The 24490-nt window shown below is 37.1% G+C and overlaps 1 protein-coding gene across 1 annotated transcript in view; it reads right to left on the bottom strand.

Moving 5' to 3' along the window:
• Positions 1-576: 576 nt before the first annotated feature.
• setd3 (SET domain containing 3, actin histidine methyltransferase) overlaps positions 577-24490 on the bottom strand; it is a 42460-nt gene continuing 18546 nt past the window's right edge. The window contains exons 7-13 of the mRNA XM_030127727.1: positions 20653-20711; positions 16421-16535; positions 15478-15552; positions 13865-14031; positions 8430-8515; positions 6163-6323; positions 577-4930 (exon numbers count right to left, since the gene is read on the bottom strand). Coding sequence (XP_029983587.1) covers positions 4433-4930; positions 6163-6323; positions 8430-8515; positions 13865-14031; positions 15478-15552; positions 16421-16535; positions 20653-20711 — 1161 coding nt within the window. The 3' untranslated portion in view covers positions 577-4432. The remainder of the gene's footprint in view (positions 4931-6162; positions 6324-8429; positions 8516-13864; positions 14032-15477; positions 15553-16420; positions 16536-20652; positions 20712-24490) is intronic.

Raw genomic sequence — 24490 nt, 5'->3', positions numbered from 1 at the left:
GGATAGGACGTGTTGAGTCTATGGTTAAAGCTAGCCGCTCACACTCACACACACACTCACACACTCATATATATACACACACACACTATGATAAAGAGGTCTTTAGAAAAGCAGCAAACAGACTGAACATTACCAGTAAGGTTGGTAAAAGTACGATTGCATAAAAAATACAGATTTGTGATGGAAAAAGTGCTCTAGCCACAGAAAGACAAATGGCACATCAAACGTGATACAAAACAAGCTCATCGTGTCACAGACTGTGGTAAAAACACATCTGACCTCAGAAAAAGCCATTCTACTTTTGGTCATGTGAATGCATACCACTTGCAGAGGGAACAACGTGGCTGTAATAATTCACTACCTTCCCTTCGGTTCAGACCACACTCACACAGGAACGACTCCACCAAGTCTCAACGAGTGAAATGGTACGAGTAGGGGCGACCCCGTCTGACAGTTTGAGTTGCTGAATTTAATTTCAGAACCGAATCCGTCCCATCATCTTTTAGCCAACAGTTATTTCTCAGAACAAATATCAACACAGGGAGGTACAGTCATGACACTTCATTGCTATTTTTCCATATAATAAAAAACAGATCCGTCCTATAAACGTACAGAAGTAATTTGTCGTCTTCAAAATATACTTTTTGCTTTCTTTCCGAGAGTTAGAAGAAAAGTTCAACACGACTCTTGTCTGTGTAATATACCAGTTTTTGTACCCAGTTTGTGTTTTAGTGTTCTGATGTTTAATTTTTGGAGCTAAAAATGATCACATTTGTACATAACGTCAGAGCTGAGTTAGCATAAGGGGTCAAGGGTGTGCTAATGCTAAACGCTAGCTAACAGACACAGTAAGGAGGTAAACTTAAAAAAAAATTACGTTGTTATTGTAACTTATCTACCACAACTACAGTCGAGCTGTTTGTGAGGAAAAATTCACCTTATATTTAGCGAACACAAGCTAAAAAATCAGATTCTGCAAATTAACACAACATGGCACACGACAAAACCTATTAGCATTAAAATAAGGTTAAGTTAATCAAAAAAGATAGACCACCGGACCACTTATTAGAAGGTCCAAATAAAATGAATAAGATTAGAATGGTTAGTACAAAAAACAAAAAAAAAAAACATGACATAGGACTTTTAAAAACAAGTTCACTTTCGACAGTCCTTGTCCCTTCAGCTAAAGGCAGGATATTAGCATAGCTTAGCATCAAGCTAGGCTAGCATCAACTACAAACTCAAAAGAAAACTTGTCATATTCTTTTATATAATGTGTGAAGAATTAACAGCCTGACGTGACAATGACGCCAGCTTCTTCGTGTCAGTATATAAAGTTTATTTTTCTGCTTTAGACGGATACAGGCTACTTACTTCTCTTCTCTTAAGCTAGGCTAATCAGCTCCCATTTCTAGCTTCAAACTTAACATACAGACAAAAATTTAGTATTTATCTGCTCATCTCACTCTCTCCGAAAGAAAGCAAAATGTTCAACTATTCCTTGAAGTATATTTAACAGTTTCATGATGATATTGTGTCGAAAGATGCATGAAAAATGTGGTTTTAAGAGTAAAACTACGCGACGTCTGCACTAAGCAACATCTGTAGGTGTTTCACTAATCATGAAAATGATAATTAAAAATATATATCCCATTGTCTGTAAATCTTTGTTTTGAATATGTTTTCCCTGCATGCTCTGTAATTAGATATTTTTAATAAATTCTGCTAAAGCTGTCGAGCTCATTAGTTCTCACGCGGTCTGCACACTAAAGAAAACTGCCTCTACTTAATAAAAGGTAACTGATCACTGAAGAAGCTGTCAATCACGTTTGCAAACAAGCTTCTTTTCCTGTTTGATATCTGAGGTGTGCACAAGCAAGATGAAGGAAAAATGCTAATAAGCTGCAACAAAGCCATCTCTGAAGGTTTTTTTTTTGTGTATATTTTTTTTTTCAAAGCAGGAAGACAACCTCACAGGACATATGCAGAATGAGTGTCATCCCGCTTTGCTGAAAGAATACAACTGTCCTCTTTCCCCAGATACGTACGTACATGTGTGGAATTCAGAAATAGTTCGAGGCTACGTTGCTTTGTTTCAAAATAAAAGTTCACTCTAGATTCATATTTGGTGTTAATTACATGAAAACATCAACATTAGGCTATGTTTTAACAAATGCATTAAGTGTACTTGTGTAAAAATGCATTTTCCTAGAGTGAAAGTGATTGTTCAGATCAGAAGGAAGTGTTAAAAGAGTATCAATCCCTCAAATGGACTATAATCTATGTACCACTTCTGTATGGCTCATCTTTTACTAAACCACTCCTACGGTGTGTGTACTAAGATAATATCAGTCTTGAAAACAAAATAGTGATGCTTAAGTTCTAAATGCCAGTTTGTTCCAGGCTTTCAAGTTCAAATTATTCCTTAAGCTTTACATTACATTTCTCTCTGGTTGTAAATGTAATAGTATCACTGACTTTGTTTACATATACTAAATATTCGGATTTTTACCCTTCTGATATAAAAGACAAACTCTTATTAAACTGTTTATGTGACTAATGAATATGAATATTCCACTAGAATTGCTGTTTACATAGAGATGCATGTACCCAGGTTTCTTTTTTTTTTTTTTTTTTTTTACATTTTAAACACCAGTCTTTGATATGTGTGAATAAACTTGTTAATATTCTCTTCCATTATGGGAAAAGTTGGGGTTTCATCTTCAGACCAGAAATGTATGTGGACTTTTGTTTGATCAGTACATCATGACTAGCTGCTTTTCTTTTTACACCAGCAATATATTTTACACCCTGCTTTGATTATTTTTGTTCATATGCATATTTTGGCACACAGTTTTTATCCTGTGTATATTTTGTTGTTTTTATTGTCGTGTGCCTTCTTTTTCTTTTGCACCGTGGGGAGCAGGACTCCAGTTTCATTGTATGGTGTACGTAGTATGCTTGTGCAATAACAATAAAGATTTTTCTAATCTTATCGAGTCTAATGTTCATGATCTGAATGCGCTGTTTACATTTCTGAAGAATACTCATAAAACTGGGATATTATTGCCATTATCCTGCAGGACTTATTTTGGCAAATACGTTCTTAATTCAGAGTATCAAAATAGAATATCCTGGAATAAAAGTAGAATATTATTGTGCATGTAAACATAGTCATTGATGTAAGGAGTTGAAAAAAGATCAGGTGCTCTAGCAAAATGAAATCAGTGACAAAGAATTTCCAATGTGATTGAAAGTTCTATAAAAAAAACCAAAACAAAAAGACTAGGAGGTGGACCCTGACTAGTCATCCTACTGTATATAACAACAGCTCTGCAATGCAAAGTTTATATAGTAGAATTTCAGGGTGCGATGATTATATTTTAGTTTTAATAAACGTATTGGAGCCAATAGTCCAAACTGAACATTTCTCCTCCACCATGCGTTGATCATCAGTAGTTCATCGGTGAACAGGGTCAGGTTTTGGGGCCACCCCTACATTTGACTTTAAAAAAAAAAAACAAACAAACAAGCAAACTGACAGTGCTTCTGCGGTTTTTATACAAAAGGTATCTTGATGAAATTGCCTCATTTTAAGGCATTCAAAGAAAAGCTTCCAACAGGAAATTTTACATAAACTATCATCATCATCCTCTTCTTCAGTTTCACTGGCTCCTCAGTGACAGATATGGCTTTCTCGGGGGCAACACTACGTCAGTCATCACTCCCTTTACGTGACATCCACAGATAATCACTGCAACTTTGAGTACATTCATAAAGACTTATTTTCAAACAAAATTAAACAAAAATTCTTCAACAGATTTCAACTTTAAAGTAACTTTTCACACAGGCTAACAGGAGCATTTTATGTTTCCTTTCGTTGCACAGCCTGAAATGGTTTTATCTGGAACATAAACCAAAGCGGGCAGTGACGATCTCAACTCAGCAACACACCCCTCAAAACGCACTAGAGAATACGATTGTCAACTCAAAACATACTGGACATATATGGAGACAAACTGCAGTAATAAACCAACCAATTCACGGGATCAGAGAGATTTTGGCTTTGTGGAAATAACATTCACCTAATTTCATTTAGCTATTTTTTTCTTTTTTTTTCCCAGTTTGCTGGAACCAGTTCCCTTACTCTCTTCTATGCTTCAGGACTCGAACAGTTTGCGTCTTCACTGTAATATAAACCCTTATATGAACCAAAAACTGCTCTGCATAGAAGGCTGGGGACACACTGGCAGCATTTTAGAACAAGTTCAGCAGCGAACAACTAATCAAAGCCACGCTGGATGAACATACAGTCGATAAAAGTTCTGTGACTTTTAATTAAAATTTTGTTTTCGGCTTCTATATTTCTGAGTCATTTAAGAGACACAAAAATAAATAAATAGCATGGGCTGTGGCGGAAAGTGGAATATATTTATTCACCGTTCTCTTTGGGATTATCTTCAGTTCGACTGGCACTTAGGGTGGCCGCTTCCCTTTGGCCTTTCTGGGTTGCGTTAGAACTTCCAACTGAGTCCAAAGCTGAATTCACATCTTTGCTGACCTTCTCCTGAGTTTCCTGCTGCACCGGGTCTCCGTTAGCCTCCATATTCATCCCATACATGGCCTTCTCCCCATTGAGGAGGTGACCGTCCTCCTCTACTTGGATCTCCTGGCCTTCCTCGACCTCCTCCAGTTTGCGCAGGATGATCGGGAGCTTTGCATCAGCGTCAGTGTTCTCCAGCAAAGCGATGTCGCTTTCCTCGTAGCGGGGTAACGGAGCTTCCTCTTCCAGCTTCTTCTCGAAGTGCATCCGTTTGGAGCGTCCGCTCGCCGATGCCTTCTCCAGGATCTGCTTCTCAGCCAGTCGCAGCTGGATGGCGACACGGGAGTGGAGGGACAGATCGGGCTTCTCCAGCATGGAACGGTCCTCCTGGTGGAAGATCAGAAACATACGTCAGAGCAAAAGATAAATAAATGAAAGGATAAACCCAAATCAGAGGTGATCTCCACTGTGTTTATCGGCTGCATCTGAACGTAAGATAATATGGACCAAAATGTTCCTAAAATAAATATTTTCCAGGAACTGTGGAGGTAAGTGTGTTTTGGAGGGAGGTTTTCAATGCCCTGAAGGAGGTTTTTTTAAATGAACATCCCACAAAACCTCACAGTGGCAATACTGGGAGAAAAACCCAAAAGTCTGGATAGAAGGGCAGATAAATGCCTCTTGAATAGATTATTCACCACTGCTTTAAAGTCTATAATCATCAGCTGGATGAAACCAGAACCTCCTTTATATAATACATGGATTCAAAAAGTTTGGGATATGTCAACATCAACACAAAACTTAAATTTAATGAGTTTGATAAAACAACACTGTGACTGGGATTGAGGATGGAAGAGATCAGTAAAACATGTAAATGTAAATAAAAAAAAACATGGTGTCTGCTACAACACTGCAATGAGAAGCATAAACGAAAGCAGTCGTCCTGTAGACTAATGCTTACTTCTTCTCTCACTTCCTCTTGCATGTGAACTGTTAAAGTGGGTGTGTAGTGTGGCCTTCATAAAACACTTCCCTTATGTCGTGCAACACATTCATAAGGATCATTAATATAAAAGTGACCCATGTCTGTCTGTTAAAAGCTTGATAGAGTCAAAAATGCTATGTATCGCATGATTGACATAAACGAACATATAAAGAAAATCCTTCTCGTCATTTTCCATTTCACTGTAAAATAACTGATGTCTCTGGTCATTAACCCATTTGCACTTAAATATCATTTTGCTCATTCTGAATATTACAGCTTGTTTTGTGCCTTACAGTTTTATTTTGGCACATTACATTACAGTTATTATCCAGGTTTTCTACTCAATTTTTTTATACTTGTAATTTACTATATTTAGTGTATAGTGTTTGCTCTTGTGGTGGATTTTTTTTATTTCTATTTGCTCTTGTGTTCTATTTTTATTGTGTCATACTGCTGCTTCATTGTAATTTCCCAGTTTGGGATAAATAAAGTACATCTGTCTATCTAGCAGCTAAATAAGAAATGTAATAAAAGATGGAAGACAAATATTCATACTTTTCATTCCACCTAAAAATGCATCTCCCAATCACACTGAATCAATAGAGCACAAAATTCCTAACTCCAGTGAACTCACCTCTGAGGTGGTCTTATAGGTTTTAAGTAGCAGGGCAGCTCTAGTCTCAAGGAAAGTCCACAACTTGATCTCATTCTCCCAACTGACTGGGAACTCGCTGTTACCCAAGGTGAAAATCTTATTGATGGCACCGTCTCCCAGAAGATAATCTTTCAGTTCCTCTGAAAGAAAACAAATGTTAGTGTGTGATTTTCAAGACACATTGTAGCAGAGTCAGGCATGGGCTCAGGACAAACCCCTGGAAATTTGGCAAAAATTATAAGAAGGGGTGGAGGTAGAGTGCACTCGCAGAAGATCCTTCCACTTTTCACGTATTAAAATAGGACCAATGCCCCTGTATCTGACCAGCATGTTCCACCAAGAATCAGTAAGTTGAATTTGCGAGGTTGTCAGGTTGTGCTGCTATGATAGAGTCCTGTGGTCCTGATCCAGGAGATCAGTCTCCCAATAGAAGTGGGTGGTACTTTCACTGGAGGAGAACTCAACTAATTAAATGAAAGTCCATATATGACTTCCTGTCAGTGATCAATAGTAACTATATTGATATCTGTAACCATTTCCATGTTATAAACCATCAAACCATGTGTATATTGTCTGTCCAGTTATCATCTGTTAAGCGTTAAATTGTGGTAGCAGGTTTGAAATAAACATGTGAATGAAATGAAAATGAAAATATGGACCATCATAAGTAAAGGCACATGTTTAATATTTCAGAAATTTGTCAATTATTCAAAAATCTAAATTTCTCAAAACTGTGAACAAACTTTGTAGACACTGTCCCAAGGAAGTGACAGAATTTTTTTTTAAAAAATTAATCCGACCAGTAGTTTTGGAGAAGAAGACTGTTGAAATGTAGACATTGGTGACCTTGAGTTTGACCCTTCAAGGTCACTTCAGATCAAAGGTCATGAACCCAAATCAAAGTCCATATATGACTTCCTCTCAGTGCTCAACAGTAATAGTATTGATATCTGTAACCATTTCCATGTTTAAACCATCAAAATATGGACCATTATAAGTACAGGCACATTTTAAATATTTCAAAAACTCACCAAATTAAAAAATCTAAATATCTCAAAACTGTGAACAAACTTTGTAGACATTATCCCACAGAAGGTACACCTAAATTTTGAAATTAATCCAACCAGTAGTTTCAGAGAAGACATTTGCAGAAACTGCCAACAAGGACGATGAGGATGACGACTTAAATGACGTCTTCACAATAGCTCATGGCCTATCAGCTGATGAGGTAAAAACAGTATAGATACTGTGAGTTGTTGATAAAATAGGCTATTTGTTGAAATTTTACCTCCAGAATTTGTGTGTACCTCTCACTGACAAAAAAAATCCACCACTGATCTTGATAAGGGATGGATGGGGGTGGGGTGAGGGAGTGGCGCTGTCCCTTTATTTTGCGATCAGTGTTTCTTCTTATCACCACTTCATCTGTCAAAGACGAGCAAAGCCAGCTGGTCCTGACCTCCCACACCGTCTGGCTGAATCCTGAACACCGTTTTAGTAAAGATCGCTCCTTAAATAAATGTCACAAATGTCTAAAAAGTCATGAGCGGGTCTTTGCTTCCTCATGAAGCCTTTCGCCTGCTGGCTTTGATCTGACGAGTTAAACATGGCTTAGTTACATGAGAAGATGAAAGAGCCCGACTGCAGCGCACCGGTTGTGTGCGCACACTATTCCATCATGTCACATCTGTTAAGAAATGTCGACGCACATACACACAAGTGATGATACCCCCACCCCACCCCACCCGCACACATCCAAAGGCATTGGGGCCGTTTTAAAAATTAACATGCAGCAAAAAAATGTGAATAATATATCAAGCGGGGTCCTGAAGATGAGTCCTCTGACAGAGGAGGATGTGGCCTTGTGTGGTTGGGGATTTATGACACCGGTGCCGTTCTGCATACATGCGATGAATATTGCAAACCCCCCTGGTGTATTGCTCCTTCCACACATCTGGTGGCCTGCCTTGATCAATTAACCAGCGCGGGAATGGACAGGCCTTGCTCTTCCCTCTCCTCCTCTACCCTCCACTGCCGGTGCGCAGAGGAAGCAGCCGCTTGGCGACAGTCTCCGAGGACGGCGTCAGAAACCGTGGTGTGCTTCGCTTTAGACCCTGTGCCCATGCTTAGGGCCCAGAGGCTGCTTTGGAAAATGCAGTGGTGCTGATATTTGTGTGTGTGTGTGTGTGTGTGTGTGTGTGTGTGTGTGTGTGTGTGTGCATGTGTGTGTGTGACCAGCGTCTTACCCTCGGTCATGCAGAAGACTCTGAGAAAGGCGAGGAGCTGGGCAGAAATTGGAGGTTCATTACAGTGCAGAGCAAAGATACAGGACCTAAGAGTAAAACGACACAAAGTAAAACTAAATGAACAAACCACAGAAACAGAGGAAACAGTGGTCTAGTGCATTTTTCTATTTAACTGTTGAATAAGTTGTTCTAAATGTAAATCAAAAATCTACATTGTTTGCATACGTTTGTCATTTTTAGAGCTGCAGCTGTCGATGATTTTTGTGATCAATTAAATCTACGAATTATTTTCTTTGATTCTATTAAACGATATTTAAATAGATGAAAAAATAGTTAAGATGTCAAAAAGACATGTCTGAAAAGGACAAAAACTTGTCCTTTATTCCAGAACCAGCTGAAACAACAACCACAAAAAGAATAAAAGTAAAAGGATATAAAAAAATATCGATAAACAGGCTACATAAACAACAAACAAGTCAACTTGCATCTACAAACAGTATGTGCACTGCAGTCTTCAACACATTAGTATCCAACAAACTCACAAACTTAAGATCAAACTAACATTTAACTTAAAATAAAGCTAATTAGTTTTAATGATTGTGTTGAAGCTTAAAGGTTTAAAGCAGTAAGAGATGAATCCAATGTAGAAAAGTGAGCATATAGACATATTTTCTGCCTTTTTGTCCTTGTCTCCATGTTGTTTGTTTTGATCCACGTGTGTCACAATAAGCGTCCGTGTGAAACAACAGTGGAACCAATGTTTAGCGGCAGTGAAATTAAGAAAACAAAGCTTCGATTCAGGAGAATTGTAAATGAATATTCTTTTAAATTGGTTTGAATCAATTAATCGTCAGCTCTAAACATGACAATAATGGACTCCTCTGGTGTATCTGCTAAAACAGACTTAAATCTGTTCCATGTTCTGAAACACCTCTACCCAAACCTAACAATCATTACAGTTTACTACAGAGTTAATAAAGGAGAGAAAGATGGGCTGAGGAAAACTGGTGAGCAATAAAATCAGTAAAAAGTATGAATGAAAATAAACGAAATAAGGAAAAAACTGTCAACATAATCTAGAACATGAACGCAATAAACAAAACAATGAAGAATAAAAATAAAATTGACAAAAAGACTGGAAATGAACAAAATAAACAATAAAATGAACAAGTCAATGGATTTTCAAACTTTTGCTTTAGTATTTCCCAAACTCTCTAAAAATTAACAAAACCACAGTAACCCAATTCACAACCATATCTATAGACTGGCAATTTTTTCCTGCCATTTCCATATCACATCGATATTCTGAACAGGTACAACAGCGTTTTCTGAACAGAAACAACAATAGGATGAATCACAGTGTTGTTTTGTGCATCAAAAACACTAAAACAAGACAAAATAAAGTTCACAGACTCCTGTATAATAAACAGGGTACTAGTTGCTGGCCTTCCACACCAAGTCCAACGTTATTTATCTTTTATCAGAATATGACGAACTATCCTATCTACTCTTCATTTATTTGCTTTATTTTGGTGACACTACTAGAAATCTCCTGTGACCCACCTATTTGGGAATGGTTGGGTTACTGTGGACTAGAAGAGATCACTAAGAATAGTTAACCCCCGCAATTAACCCCTCGTCTATGGCCAGATATATTTAACCAAAAACAGCTCATGTTTTACAGCTTTCACTACAGAGCATCCTATCCAGTGGTTAGAGGTTTAAAGGGACTGTTGTAATTGAAACCTTTCTGATAATTTCAAAGTTCATGAAGACTGTGAGGAGTGAAGAGTTCTGAAAAATGTAAGTGAGATCAGGCTAAAGGTAAAGTAAAAAGGACAGCACTGTGTCCTTTTAGTGACGGACTGAGCTTTTTAAGTGCTGTGACGAGTGGATCAGTGCGTGCATTTAAGGCTTTATTCATTTTAACTTTTCCCTGCAAATGTAGGATATGTCATCAGAAATGTAACTAAGATGACCTACATTAAGATCTGCTTTAAAACATGAGAATTGCATACTTGATACTTTAGTTTTTTGTACATTGTAACAGATTACTTTGTATGATAACTATATTCCAGAACAAAGATTACAACCACTTCAACCACAATTAAAAACAAACAAACAAACAAAAAAATCCCAGATCTTGCATATATAACAGAAATTTCTCTTCCATACAATAATGCTGGGAACCAAATGTAAGTATTTTTACGGCACTGATGGTCTTAAATAACTTAGAGCAGTGGTTCTCAAACTTTTTACAGTGGAGTAACCCCTGAAATTTACTTTTTTAGCCAAGTACCCCCAACTCTGACTTCAGCATGTTTGACTGAAAAAAAAATCCTGTGCCAAAGGTGTCTGTTTATATTTTCAAAACTTTGTAAACAAACAACATATATTTAACTGCAATATATAAAAAAAAACAAATACATTTTTTTAAAGTAAATTTTGAGCACAATATGAACTGAAAAGTGCCCTCTTTTATTGATAAGAAAAACAAATAAATTGGTCATTAATTAATGAATGAACCTTTTATCAACAAAAAATAATTACTTAGCTTCTCAAATAAACTCAATTTGAATAATATAAAACAGAAATGTTCTTAAAATGTTACCAAAGCTTAAACAAGATGATTGACAATAAAACTATTATATGAATGTATTTATTGTGTTTTCCATTTCAGCATTAATTCTCATTGATGCCTTTTTTTATGTATTTTTCCCAAAAAATAACAAGGACCCCCTGGGGGTACACGTACCCCTGTTTGGGAACCCCTGACTTAGAGTATTGAAAAATATGTTCTCATTTGATACCGAATTCCAAACCTAAGGAGGACGGCTATCACACATTTTTATTAACTGTTATACTCATCCCTAGATACCTGGAACTATTTTTGTGCCAACTTCTAAATGAATTTTTCCTCTATATTTATCAACTCCCAAGTGATTTATCACCATCTACTACATTATTCTCTGCATATTTCAGTGAAAACCGGGTTATATTCGTGTAGAATTTCATAAAATGTCAGAGTAAATTCAAAGGTTGTTATATCAAACCAAAAAAAACCGAAGACAAAGTCATTTTTCTAGTAAAATATAGCATTAACTAAATATAAAAATAGTCTATAACTAGTGTCATTTGTTAAACTTCATGGGTTCTATTGGTCAATCAATGTTGCATAAAATAATGGTGTTCCATGTTCACTACAGAGCCTGTGAATGTCCAAATAAGACGCAACTAATGCCAAAAAAATTAAAAGCTGAGAAACTGTATTTTACTTAGAGGTCCAACTAAAGTAATAATGCTTTTCTGTGTATTTTTCTTATTTGCCATCTTACACTGATAATGATGTCATAACTTGCCTGTATATATAAAAAACATCTATTATCACTGCTCAAACCTCCACTTTCCTTTGCTACTTCTTCTGTTATGTGCAGTTATATTTTATTGAGGTCAAACTTCTGCAGGAATAAAACATGAGCCCACTCCCGAAATAAACCCTAAATCTGAAGAACGTCCACTGACAGTAAACAAGTTTGATTTTACGACATGCTGTGGTCACCAGCCTTCAGGTGCTCCGAGATTAAATTCTTGTCTTTCTTGTGACATCTGTATTTGTGTTTTATGTATTGAAAGAACAGCAGCGGGACAAAACGACAGAAAAAAAAAAAGTGTGTGAAGTGTAATCCAGGACTCAGCAGAATCCATTCCACATCATAACATTACAGGCCGAGGTAATTGCGGAGAGGACAATATTTTCCCCCTATTTCAGCAAAGTGATCGATGTGGCGATCGGTAGCACAGGGTCGACATTATTACAGCGCACAAACACATTACAGCCGCCTTCCCCCTAGTCTTCCTATTAAATTATCCCTCTGTCCATTGCTCCAGCAATAGAGCATTCAGCTGAGGAAAGTTAACTCTTTGTCGAAAATACTGCACTTAAAAAAAAAAAAAAGTTAAATAAAAAAAAAAATGGAGCTGCTAAGACAAGGGTGTCAAACTCATTTTCTTTCAGGTTCCACATTCAGCCCAATTTGACCTCAAGTGGCCAGACCAGTAAAATAATAAGCACAATACTCTAGAAATAATGACCACTGCATAAGTTTCTCTTTGTGTTAGTGCAATTAAATTACGAAAACATTTACATTTACAAACTATCCAAACCAAAAAGATGTGAATAACCCGAAAAAACTGAAATTTCTTAAGAAAAATAAGTACAATTTCAACAATACTATGCCTCAACTCATCATTTATACATGTGCATTATGGATCGGATCTACAAAGGCACAAAACATTTAGTAACAAGCAGAATATTGTTCAAATTGCACTTAATTTTCTTTAAACATTCCAAGCTGTTCAGGTTATTCACATTTTATTGTTAAAGGATAGTTTGTTAATGTAAATATTTTCACAATTTATTGTTATTTTTGGAACTAAAAGAGAAAAATTTGGAGTTGTCTTTATTTATGGGCATTATGGAATATTTTTTCAAACTAAACCAAAGAGAAAATCTGGAGTCATTATTTATTGGATAGTATACTATTATTTTATTTGAGATCACATTGGTCTGTATGTAGAACCTGTGAAACCAGTTTAACACCCTTGATTGTTAATATCTTCCAAATTCATCCTGTGAGCCAGATTGGACCCTTTGGCGGGCCGGTTTTGGCCAGCGGGCCTCATGTTTAAGGTCTTTGTAGACTTACTTGAGACTTAACATTTGCAGATTCTGTAAACGTACATTCCACTGTATGTGCACACTCGACTCATTCCCACATATTGGATGAAATAGAGTGGGAGTGATTTTCTCGTTGTTAAAACAGTTCGATGACAGCAGCCGCTCAGCATCTGCACCAGGCCCCGACAGCGAATCTGTTGCTGTTTCCTTTGAAAATGATCTACGAGCATATCTGTCAGTTTAATAGAGCACCACGGCAACAATGGGGATTGTTTCATTTAATTTCCACTGTTGAGATTTAGACTGTCATCAATAAGAGATTAAAAGGCGTCTGATTAAAAATGCCGAGCAGAGAATGCTGCATAAAATTAAGAGGCTAATGATAAAATGATTAAGCTTCTTGGTGATGAAAGTGTTGGGGCGGATGGTAAATTGATACTCTGTGTGGTGGGAGGCAAAGAAAATACAAAAAAATAAAAAGAAACCTGCTGCAACATTTATATTATGTGTTTCAATTATGCCAAAAGGGGGGCCTAATTGGTTGGAATATCTACTGTGGGAAGACAAAAGTGCACAAGGCGATAGAAGGGTGGGGTGAAGTTAGCGATGAGCCTAAAGCTGTCCTTGACCCACATTAAAGACCGAACGTAAAACCGCTGCGAGCCTCGTACGCAGACACGGTGTTCATAGATAAGCAGCAAAAAAAAAAAAAAAATTAAAAAAAATAGAGGGTGAGAAGTGTTTTGTCAAGACATACGCTGGGATGCCGGCTCGTGCCAGTACTTCGGCCTTCATGGCGTACAGGCGTTCGCTCTTGCTGACGCCCAGCTTGATCTTCACTCGGTCGTGGGCGTTGTCTTGGAAGAAGAAGCCGTTGTGGATGACGAATTCGGCATTGGACCTCGTGCCGTAAAAGATGTAGATCTGGGGGAGGGATAAATCATCAGCGTCGACACCATTACCGTCACAACAGGCAATATGTCGGCCATTTTTTATGAAGGGAGCGTGTCCTTTCTTTGAGAGGAGGGAGAAGACCAGAGGAGATCAGCCAACTAGTCCCTCTGTAGTTTATCCAATAGTCTGATCGTACAGGACAGAACACATGCCTACCTACTGTCTAAAGTGGCGGTTCTCAAATGGTCTGGCTTTGAGGCCCACTACCATCCCCCAATGATAAGCCACAACCCAAACTGATAAAAGTTAAACTTCTCAAATTTCTTAAATTAAAGGATGGTGTGTTTTGAACCTGAGATAATACAGAATAACAGTATGAAAAACACAGAAGAGAAGTTTAACAAGTGGTTCCAGGCACAACAAACCCCGCCCCTCGCACGTATTGTAGCTTATTTTGGCATCGATCCTGCTGATGTCATCATGTCTATGCATGCGCTGATGTCAGCAAATGAACTGCCTCTATATATGTGCTAAATTTGAAGTAAATTGAATCAAAATTGAAGTTTTTATAGACATTTGAAATATCACCCATTATAAGTAAATGGGAGAACAAAAAAGAAAAAAAAAAAAATTGAACTTTGACCTACTTTTCCCAAAATGTAACCACATCTATTCTAGATCACTGGCAATCTATAAACCTAATTTGGTATGAATTCAACCAATAGTTTTGCTGTTACAGACATTTGAAATTTCACCCATTATAAGTAAATAGGGAGGGGGTTTAAAAATTCATTAAAAAAATTAACTTTGACATACTTTTCCCATAATGTAATCAAATCTATTCTGGGTCACTAGCAATCTATAAACCCAATTTGATATGGTTTCAACCAGTAGTTTTGCTGCTAGAGCGTTAACAAAGAAACAAACAAACAAACAAACCAAACCAAAAACAATACCCCTTATTATTACCCCACAATAATAAACCAAAATGAGCAGCAGGTGTTAATGCTAAAGAGGGAAATATTCCCTTTAACACTAAATTAGGTACATTTTAACCAAAAACTAAAATGTGCACTCAGTTCAAAATTAAAAATGTATTCAGTCACTTATTCAACAATTAAACACTGAGGTTTTTGTCCTCAATGTAAGTAAAACCATATCTTTTGTAGTCTGCGTCATACTTGAGATTCACCATAATTTGGATACAAACTTTTGGGTCTTCTTTTATGCTGTGAAATACATGGTTTTAATTAGCATTACAGCACATTACCACCACCTACTGTTGGGGAGTGTGAATGAGCAGGGCTTAGCTCCATAAAAAAATAAAGAAAAAAATAATAATTTTTTTTCCAGACAAAGGCTTGCGACCCACTTTTGTGTCATGACCCACCAGTTGAGAATCACTGGTCTTGAACTCATGAATAGAGTTTAGATTGGGAACAGAGAACAGTAAAGGCCAAACAAGTGTGTCCTCACCTGTTCGTTCTCCTTGTAGTCCTGTAGCGCAACACATTCACAGCGATCATCCTCCAGGTTGTAGCCGGTGGTGATCTGCAAAAACAACAGAGAAAAAGTGGAAAAGCATTCGGAGAACGCAGACCTCCACCGAGGCAGATCATTCCCCCCGATCACTACCAAAATTTAATCATTTGTTCCTTGTGCCAGTATCAACGTTTCCAGAAAATTTCATCAAAATCTGTCCATAACTTTTTGAGTCATCTTGCTAACAGACAAACAGACAGACAAACCCCGATGAAAACATAACCTCCGCTGTTCCTTGGCGGAGATAATAAATCTACTATCAAAAAAAAAAAAAGAAGAAAAACTGGACCAGAGAGGACTCTTAATAATGCACTACTAATACTAAACAGCATTTTCCCCAGTTCTCTGTTTGCATGTTCACAGAATTTATTGTTTTTCACCATTTTTCTATTGTGATGATGATTTAGTGCTGCCTTTAAAGGGTTGAAACCAAAAATAATAGGACCAATGTCCCTTTATCTCACCAGCATGTTCTATCAAGAATCAATAACAAGTTGAATTTGTGAGGTTGTCAGGTTCTGCCGCTCTGTTAGAGTCATGGGGTCTTGATGCAGGAGATCAATCAATAGAAGTGGGAGGTACTTTCACTGGAGGAGAACTCAACTAATTAAATGAAAGTCCATGTATGACTTCCTATCAATGCAGGAAACTTAAAAAAGGACATTCAACACAGTGGTTTTTCTCTCTTCAAATACATTTCATATGAATAATTAACACTTTTACTCGCAATTTTACTCAGGACTGGACCTCATCATTCTGCTTTAGTTTTAAGAATGATGACCTACAGTGGATGCAAATACACCACTAGTTCTATTTTTGGCCAAGTGTGTGTGTGTGTGTGTGTGCGTGTGTGTCTGTGTCAGTGTGAAGAACCCACCAGTCCATTGGTGTGGTTACACATGTCCCAGAGGGGGATGAGGGCCAGAGTGACCCGGCTGCCATCTTCAGTGGGGATCTGGTTCTGACGGGTCATCACCGAGGACACAGCCCACCTATTATCCACAGTAAAAGCAACTGATCACTGTCTGTTACACTGAAAGGCCACACACAGTGAAGCGACATATTCTATTATGACTCAATAACAGCATCGTCAATGTGACAACAATGGTGTGGATAAAGATGGAGGAAGTTGTTGCCAGACAGAAGGGAGGGAGGCATCAGATAAGGAGAGAGAAAGGATGAAGGAAAAGAGAGAACAGAGAGGAGGGTCACATGTAGTCAGTGAATTTTAAAAGCATCATTTCAGTTTATACAGATGAGTCTTAAATTCATAGTTATGTTCATTAAATCCATCATTTGTTAAAATCCTTAAACAAATTGCTGGAATCTGGGTTCAATTTGAAAACTTAGATTAGATTAGATTATATTAGATTAGATTAGATTAGATTAGATTAGATGCAGTTGAACTGTACTGATCCTTTGGGCAGAGTCCTCAGGAAATTAAGCAGTATAACACCAAATGTACGCACGAGAAATACGACAAGAAAAAAGCAAAACAATAATTTATGTAAAAAAATAAATACATTTAAAAAACACAGGCAATTGCACATAATAAAGTACTAGCAGAAATGAGTATCAGAGAGGTGATAATAAAGTAATAATAATAATAACAATTAATAATGAACTTGTAAAACCTTTGGGAAACCACAATGAGGACATATCCAGAATGTTTGTACTTCATGTTTTGTTTCAGAGGAAAACTTCCTGCTTCTACAGATATTTGACGAATTAAGAGACGAACCTACATTAAACATGTGACCAGAACCACTCCAGTGCTCCATGATTTTATAAGTATCTGAGCTAAAACAGTATCTAAATCAGGCGTGTCAAACATGCAGCCCTTGGCATGAATTTGCAAAGTGCAAAATTTACACCGAAGATATTCACAGTCACAGGTGTCATACTTGTTTTAGTTCAGGTTCCACATTCAGCCCAATTGTGATCTCAAGTAAAATAATATCAAAATAACCTATTAATAATGATTCAAAAATTTCTCTTTAATTAAATGTGAACAAAAAAACAACAACAATATAACATTATGCCTTTAAATCCTGACAACTCCACATATTTTGTCTTTGTTTTAGTGCAAAAAAAAGACAAACATTAAATTATGAAAATATTTACATGAACAAACTATCCTTTAACAATTAAATGGAAACAACTGGAACAAATATGAACAAACCAAAATTTATAAAGAAAATCAGTTGTAATTTTAACAATATTCTGCCTGTTACTAAATTTTTTGTGCCTTTGTAGATCTGATCCATAATGCACATGTATAAATGATAGGTTGAGGCATAATATTGTTAAAATTGCACTTATTTTTCTTAACAAATGTCAGGTTTTTCAGGTTGAGTTGTCATTCTGCTTTTATTTTACTGGTCTGGCCCACTTGAGATCAAATTGGACTGAATGTGGCCTCTGAAATAAAATATGTTTGACATCCCTGATCTAAATGAAGGTGATGGAAAACACTGTCTAATGACCTTAATGCCACATCCACACTAATACAGATATTTTTTCTAAAGCAGATAATATCCTCCTCCTCTTTAAAGAAAAATCTGTCCACCTGACCTTGGTCTTACAAGGTATCTCATCCACACTACAAGTCAAAAACGACCACAGACGGATACAAATGCTCAGACAAAGTATCATTTCTATGGGATGTTAAACTGTAGATGTAACAGACCTTCAGATAATATTGAACGCAGCAGATACAGCGTTCAATATTAGATTCAATATCAGAGGATTCAGTCTGTCATGAAGGTGAGCAGCAATGACAAGTCGAATTATAAAGTTACCACTATATTCACTTACAAGTTTTGATGTGAATTCTTTCTAGAGTTTTCACCACTTTTCAACGATCATGTTTCCATGCTGATCTGAATCTACTGCAGGTAATACTTTGATTATACATGTATGTTAACAATATTTGATATTTCAGGAGCAGATTCATTATACAACGCAAAAACAGGCATTTGCACATTTAGGTAAGACAACATTGTTTTCTAGTCTGTTTTCTCTGTCCATACAGACACACAAAAGCCAGGGTTTTTAAAAATGTTCCTTTTCCAGCATATCCTCACTAGTGTAGACAAGGCACAAAATGTCAGACCAAAAATCAAGATCCATAAAGATCTGGTGGCTGTGCACAGAATCTTTTCATTTTCACATTTGTAAATATACATAATAATATACACAGACGCCTAGTTCAGCAAGTTAAATCCTCATTACATCATTTTTGTCATTGCCATCGAGTGCATTTCCATCCACTTTCTTAACTTGCACAGAAGAGAAAAAGGAAGTGGAGTTTAAACATCAACAAAAAACTTGACTTGAGCGTCACAGTTGCGAGGGTTGGGGGCAGGTCATTGTCATGTTATTTTGCTAGAGACTGGATAAAAAAACTGAAATATATTAACAGGGTTTCTGCAGGTATCAGCAAATCTAATTTAATGCTTTTTAATACCCTTTTTAATGCCCCTTTAAACAAATTTAATGCCCATGTCCAACTGCAGATACAGTTTTATACATAGTTTTATGACGGTTTACCTTCAACAGGCTTTAACCAGGTTCTGAATAGTTCCTCCACCAATCACTTCTGCTGAAACTTGCATTTTCCCGACATTTGCTTATGTTCCCTCTGTTCTTTCGCTGCAGCACGTTGCAATCCAAGCATCCGGTGTTGTGACTTTGTGTATAGGCCATAAACAATAGCCAAATAAAGGGTTCTGCCTGTCAATCATGACACTATACTTTCCATCAAAATCATTAAATGTTTATATAATCAAAATAAATCATAAACCACAAAGCTTTTTTTCCCCATCAAGTGTATTTAATTTTTTAATGCCTCTGGACATCGAATGTAATGCTTTTTAATGCCATTTAAGGCTTTAATTTTCACAAAATGTATTAAATGACTTTTAATGCTTTTTAATGACCCACAGAAACCCTCATAAAAAGAATATATAAAATGCTACATGATGCCAGTGCCGCCAGCTGTTAATTCTGAGGCGACCAATCTTATTTTGCAGAAAAGTGCCTTCATTTGCAAAGTTATTCGCCAATTTTCTACAAACTTGGTTAAATTTTCCGCATATTTGATTGAACATCTTATAAATATTATATAATTGAGCGCTGAATCGGCAAATAACCAGACCCAAAGACGAACAGCAGCAGTAACAAAAGTATCTATTTCATCAATTAAAACTGAAAATGATAGAAGTCTGTAGTCGTGAAAACTGGAAAGTAGAAGTTGTTTGCATCTTCTAAGGAACAAGGAAACAAACAAGGAAGAATCCACAAATTTCTACTGCAGGTTTTGTTGAAAGATAAAAATGAAATTGGTTTAAAATGGGGAGTAACACCTGAACAAGCATTTGATCCCAGGTTGGTTTACACTGAAATACTGCTGTAAATAGACAGTGATAATTGGGCAAAAGCAAAAAACAATAGTAACTGACAATTGCAGCCAGAGCTACAACAGTTTAGGTAATAACTGTCACTGTATAACCTTTTCCCACACATATTTGGCTAACCTCAAGGTTTGTTTCCAAGGTTTCTGATCTGATCTGACCTGACTACAGTCTCATTGCGTTTTCACATTCCAGCAATTAACTCAGTAAATGTTACGTTCATGTTGCCTGTAGAAATAATGACAAAATAACTCAATTCCTTCGTCATTCCTTCCCACACTCATCAGCCTATACAACAGTTCACAGTAATTCCCCCCGAATCATATAAATATCAACATAATGTTCCGTACATATAAACACAGTGTATTATTTACATATTTGCATATAGTTGTACAAGTTATATAAATAGAAAATTGTCTTTTCTATTTCCTGTTTCACTCTTGTGTGTTTCTGCCTGTCCTTCTGTGTTTGTGTTGCTGTAAACATGGTGGGATCAATAAACTCAACTCTTATCTTAAAATAAGACTTGGACAAAAAGTTGGATTTAAGCAAAATCCTCTTTTAGCTGTTGCTCCAGTTCATAAGAGTTAACACAGAGATATAAAGAAGAAGATGTGACCAATCTAAAAACAGGACGAAGACGTACCAGCACACACACACACACACACACACACACACACACACACACACTGACCTGTAGTCATCAAATGTGAAGCTGTCCTTCAGGGGCAGTTTGCTGGCGGCGGGATGAGTCTGGGGATGGAGGGAAAAGGTGGACGAGAGGAAAGAGGGAGAGAGAAGAAAAAAAAAAAACACAAATCAGTATGAGGAATTTCATTATGCAGGTATGCTGGAGGGGGGCTGCCTGACAGGGACGCCTAACAAGAAGGACTGGGAGTAGGGGGCCACCGCTGGGGCAGGCGTGTGTGTGTGAGTGTGTGTGGTCCGTTAGTGCAGTGTGACACTCGCCCCCCCACATACATCACTGTCAACTTAATTTGTTGTGGCCAGCAGCCGTCATAAATCTGCCTCATCAATTTGGGCCTGAAACGGAGTGTGCCTGTGTACGTGTGTGTGTTGGAGTGTGTGTGTGTGCACCGATGCCACCGGTTCCTCCATTTAAAGCCACAGCCGCCACCTACGAGAGCCATTTGCAAACTGTCCTGAGCTTAAACAGGGAGAGAGGGAGGGAGAGGAGTTCAGAGGAATGCATAATGAAGAAACATAAGAGAAAAGGGGGAAATAAAATGGAAGGAGGGGGCAAAGAGTAAGAACAAAGTAAAGTGAGGGAAAAGTAAAAGGAAGTTAAAAGAGACCAGAAACATAAAAGATAAGAGGATGTGTTGGTTTTATATTAGGAGCTTTAAGGACATTATTTATTTTAATATGAAGAAATGACAAAAATGTAACTTGGCCTCTTTAAAAGCAGGTTAATTCTCTTGCCGCTGACCCTGATCACAGTGCCGAGAGTGTCTTCACTGCTCCTAATATGCGTGTGCTAATGCTAATGCTAATATTTGGTACAGTATGTGCATTAGGATGGGTAAAATGCAGAAACTGCGCTTCCCTACAGAGACAATAAAATGAGTTGACTTTTTTAAAAACCTTTTAAACCTTTACATAGCTAACGCAGTATGTTTTAGCTAATCAATTTCAAGCAACAGATTTACCATAGTTACTCTAGCAGAGCGTAAAAGCTATCAACGGGCAAAAGGAAGCTGAAAGAGACCAGGGTAGAAGATAAATATATAAGCTAAGAGGATGTGTTGGTTTTATATTAGGACCTATAAGGATATTATTTTATTCAATATGAAGAAATGACTAATATGCAACTTTGCGTCTTTAAAAACAAGTACATGAAGGATAATTCTCCTGTTGGTAACCCTGATCATGGTACTGATGGAGATCTGGAGTTAGTCCTGGCGTGTCTTCACTGCTCCTAATATGTGTATGCTAATGCTAATGCTAATACTAGGTGCTGTATGTGTATTAGGATGGGTAAAATGGAGAGACCAAACTTTCCTACGGGGATAATAAAGTGAGTTAACGGTTTGTTTTTTATTTACCTTTTACATTGCTAACTCGGCATGTTTTAGCTAATCACATTCAAGCCACAGAGAGTTAGCATAGTTAGCCTAGCACAGCATAAAAGTTATCAATAGGGTGAAATAATTGGTGGTCATTCAGCTTGAAAATATCCTCTTTATCAGTTTTAAATATCACCAATAAATATGTAATGTGATTTTTGTTGAAAATAGCATTCATTCCACATTATGTTTTCAATATAAAGAAATGACTAATATCCAACTTGATTTCTTTACATAGCAGATTAAGCCTGTTTAAACTAATCACATTCAAGCCACAGAGAGTTAGCATAGTTAGCCTAGCACAGCATAAAAGCTATCAATAGGGAGAAATGATTGTTGGCTATCCAGCTTGAAATTATGCTCTATTAGTTTTAAATATCACCAATGAATATGTAATGTGATTTTTGTTGAAAACAGCAACTTTGCTCTCATTTCTCCACATTACGTTTTCAATATAAAGAAATGACTAACATCTAACTTGGTCTCTTTCTAATCACATACAAGCCACACAGAGTTAGCATAGCTAGCTTAGCATAGCAAAAAAAGTATCAGCAAGGGGAAATATTGGTGGCCATTGAGCTTAAAAATATGTTTTTGATTAGTTTTAAAAATCACCAATGAATAGGCAATATGATTTTTATTTCATTCATTAACAGAAATGTTAAAATGACCCAGTGGTTTTGGGTTCTGTAAACTCTGTGTTATCATACCAGCTGATTTTTGATGATGCAAAATTGTGAGTTCCTGCCCTACATAACCCTAAAATGTGCCAGTGGAGACCTGGTGGATGTTAAAGAGTTAATGGATAGCAAAATAAATGCAAGACATGATCAAATTCACCTCAACTTTTTCTTGGGTTGGTGTTATTAGTCTTGTGGGCTTCAATTTATGTCAACACACCCTGGTTTTCACTGGCTGTGGCATGAAAGGGCACAATATTGTAAATAACCTTTACTCAAAAAACAGAGTTGATTTACTATATTAAGCATGTTAGTTTGTAGTAAATATCAGTCTATTGCCACACGACACCTCAGGGTAAAACAGAGGTTGATGGGGCTTTATCTCTTGAGGTGAAAAGCTACGCATCTATGGCGACACTGATCATTCCTTTTGCTAAGTGCAGAGAATTATGACAAGTTAAACAGACTTTGATCACATAAATGCAGATTATCAGAAACAAATACCTTTGCTCTCATTTCTCCAACTGAATGAAAAGCAATGGGAGGAGTCTATTACACTGTGTGGGTATGATTACTATGACTGTAAATGCAGGACTGTTCTTTTTGTCCTTTTAAGTATAAAGAAAACTAATTAAGGGATGTAAATTTCCTCTGGCAACACATTTACCCTGTTCACATTTGAACTAGGCGTGCACAAGGATAGCTGAAAGACGTCCAGGTAAGTCGACTCGGACGTGACGCCGCCTTCTCCCTGGTGCAATGTCTGGAAATTACAGGGGAGCTCATGCACAATACGAACAGGGGCGGGAGATTGTTTGGTATACTCCCTCCAAGCAAATGTGTGAGTCTGGTAACTCCCTGTCCTTGGCTACATTCATGTGCAAAAGGGTAACTCCAGGCAAGATCTGGACCTATTCTCTGAACATTACCCAGAGTTCATGTATCAAAGGTACAAAGAACATATTTTATAAATGTACAGAGAGATGAGGAACAGGTTTATAGACAAGACAAGCTGCTGTAACCAGTGTTGAAATGACTATAGCACAAATACCGACCACAAATTATGTAAATTTTTAATATAGATTAGTTGCTGGCAGGAGTCTCCCTTCATTTTTCTTCCTCCCACCAACACATTCATCTTATACAACCAGAGAACCAACATAAATATAGAATATTTTACAGAGTGTTGCATTATGTGGTGTTCATAGTGATTCTTCTTTAGTTTTTCAGCACTAAAGGGTTTGGGAAGTCCTATTTAACCTGCAGGATATTGTGTAACATGTTCGGTTTTGTGATGTTCTTATGTCTTTGGTTGACGAAATTTTGCCTGTCTAAAAAAAATCTAAGAAAGAAGACGTAGATCTATTAGGTTCTAATCCTCCAAAAACAACAACACTAAAGGTGACCAAAGAGTTTTGAACAGTACTGCACATCACCCAGCCAGACTCCAGACTAGAGCTGAAACAATTAATCGAAAAAACATATTTGATTACAGTTTTTCAGAATCAAAGCTTTGGTTCCACTGTTGTGTTTCACACGGACACTTAATGCGATGCACATGACACCAGGATCAACACAAACAACAGAGTGTAGCTCAGAAATGATGAAGATAAAAAGGCAGAAAATGTCTATATGCTCACTTTTCCTCATTGGAACCCTCACTTACTCCTTTAAACTTTTACACAAATATTTGGCTTTATTTTTTTCTCAGGTTGCATGTGAGTTCCATCTGAGGTTAAGTTAGTAAGTAAGCAGGATACAAATT

The sequence above is a fragment of the Sphaeramia orbicularis genome, chromosome 22, assembly GCF_902148855.1.
Source record: "Sphaeramia orbicularis chromosome 22, fSphaOr1.1, whole genome shotgun sequence".
Classification (NCBI taxonomy): domain Eukaryota; kingdom Metazoa; phylum Chordata; class Actinopteri; order Kurtiformes; family Apogonidae; genus Sphaeramia; species Sphaeramia orbicularis.
Note: the sequence above shows the minus strand (reverse complement) of the source record. Positions and strands in the feature narration are given on the sequence as shown.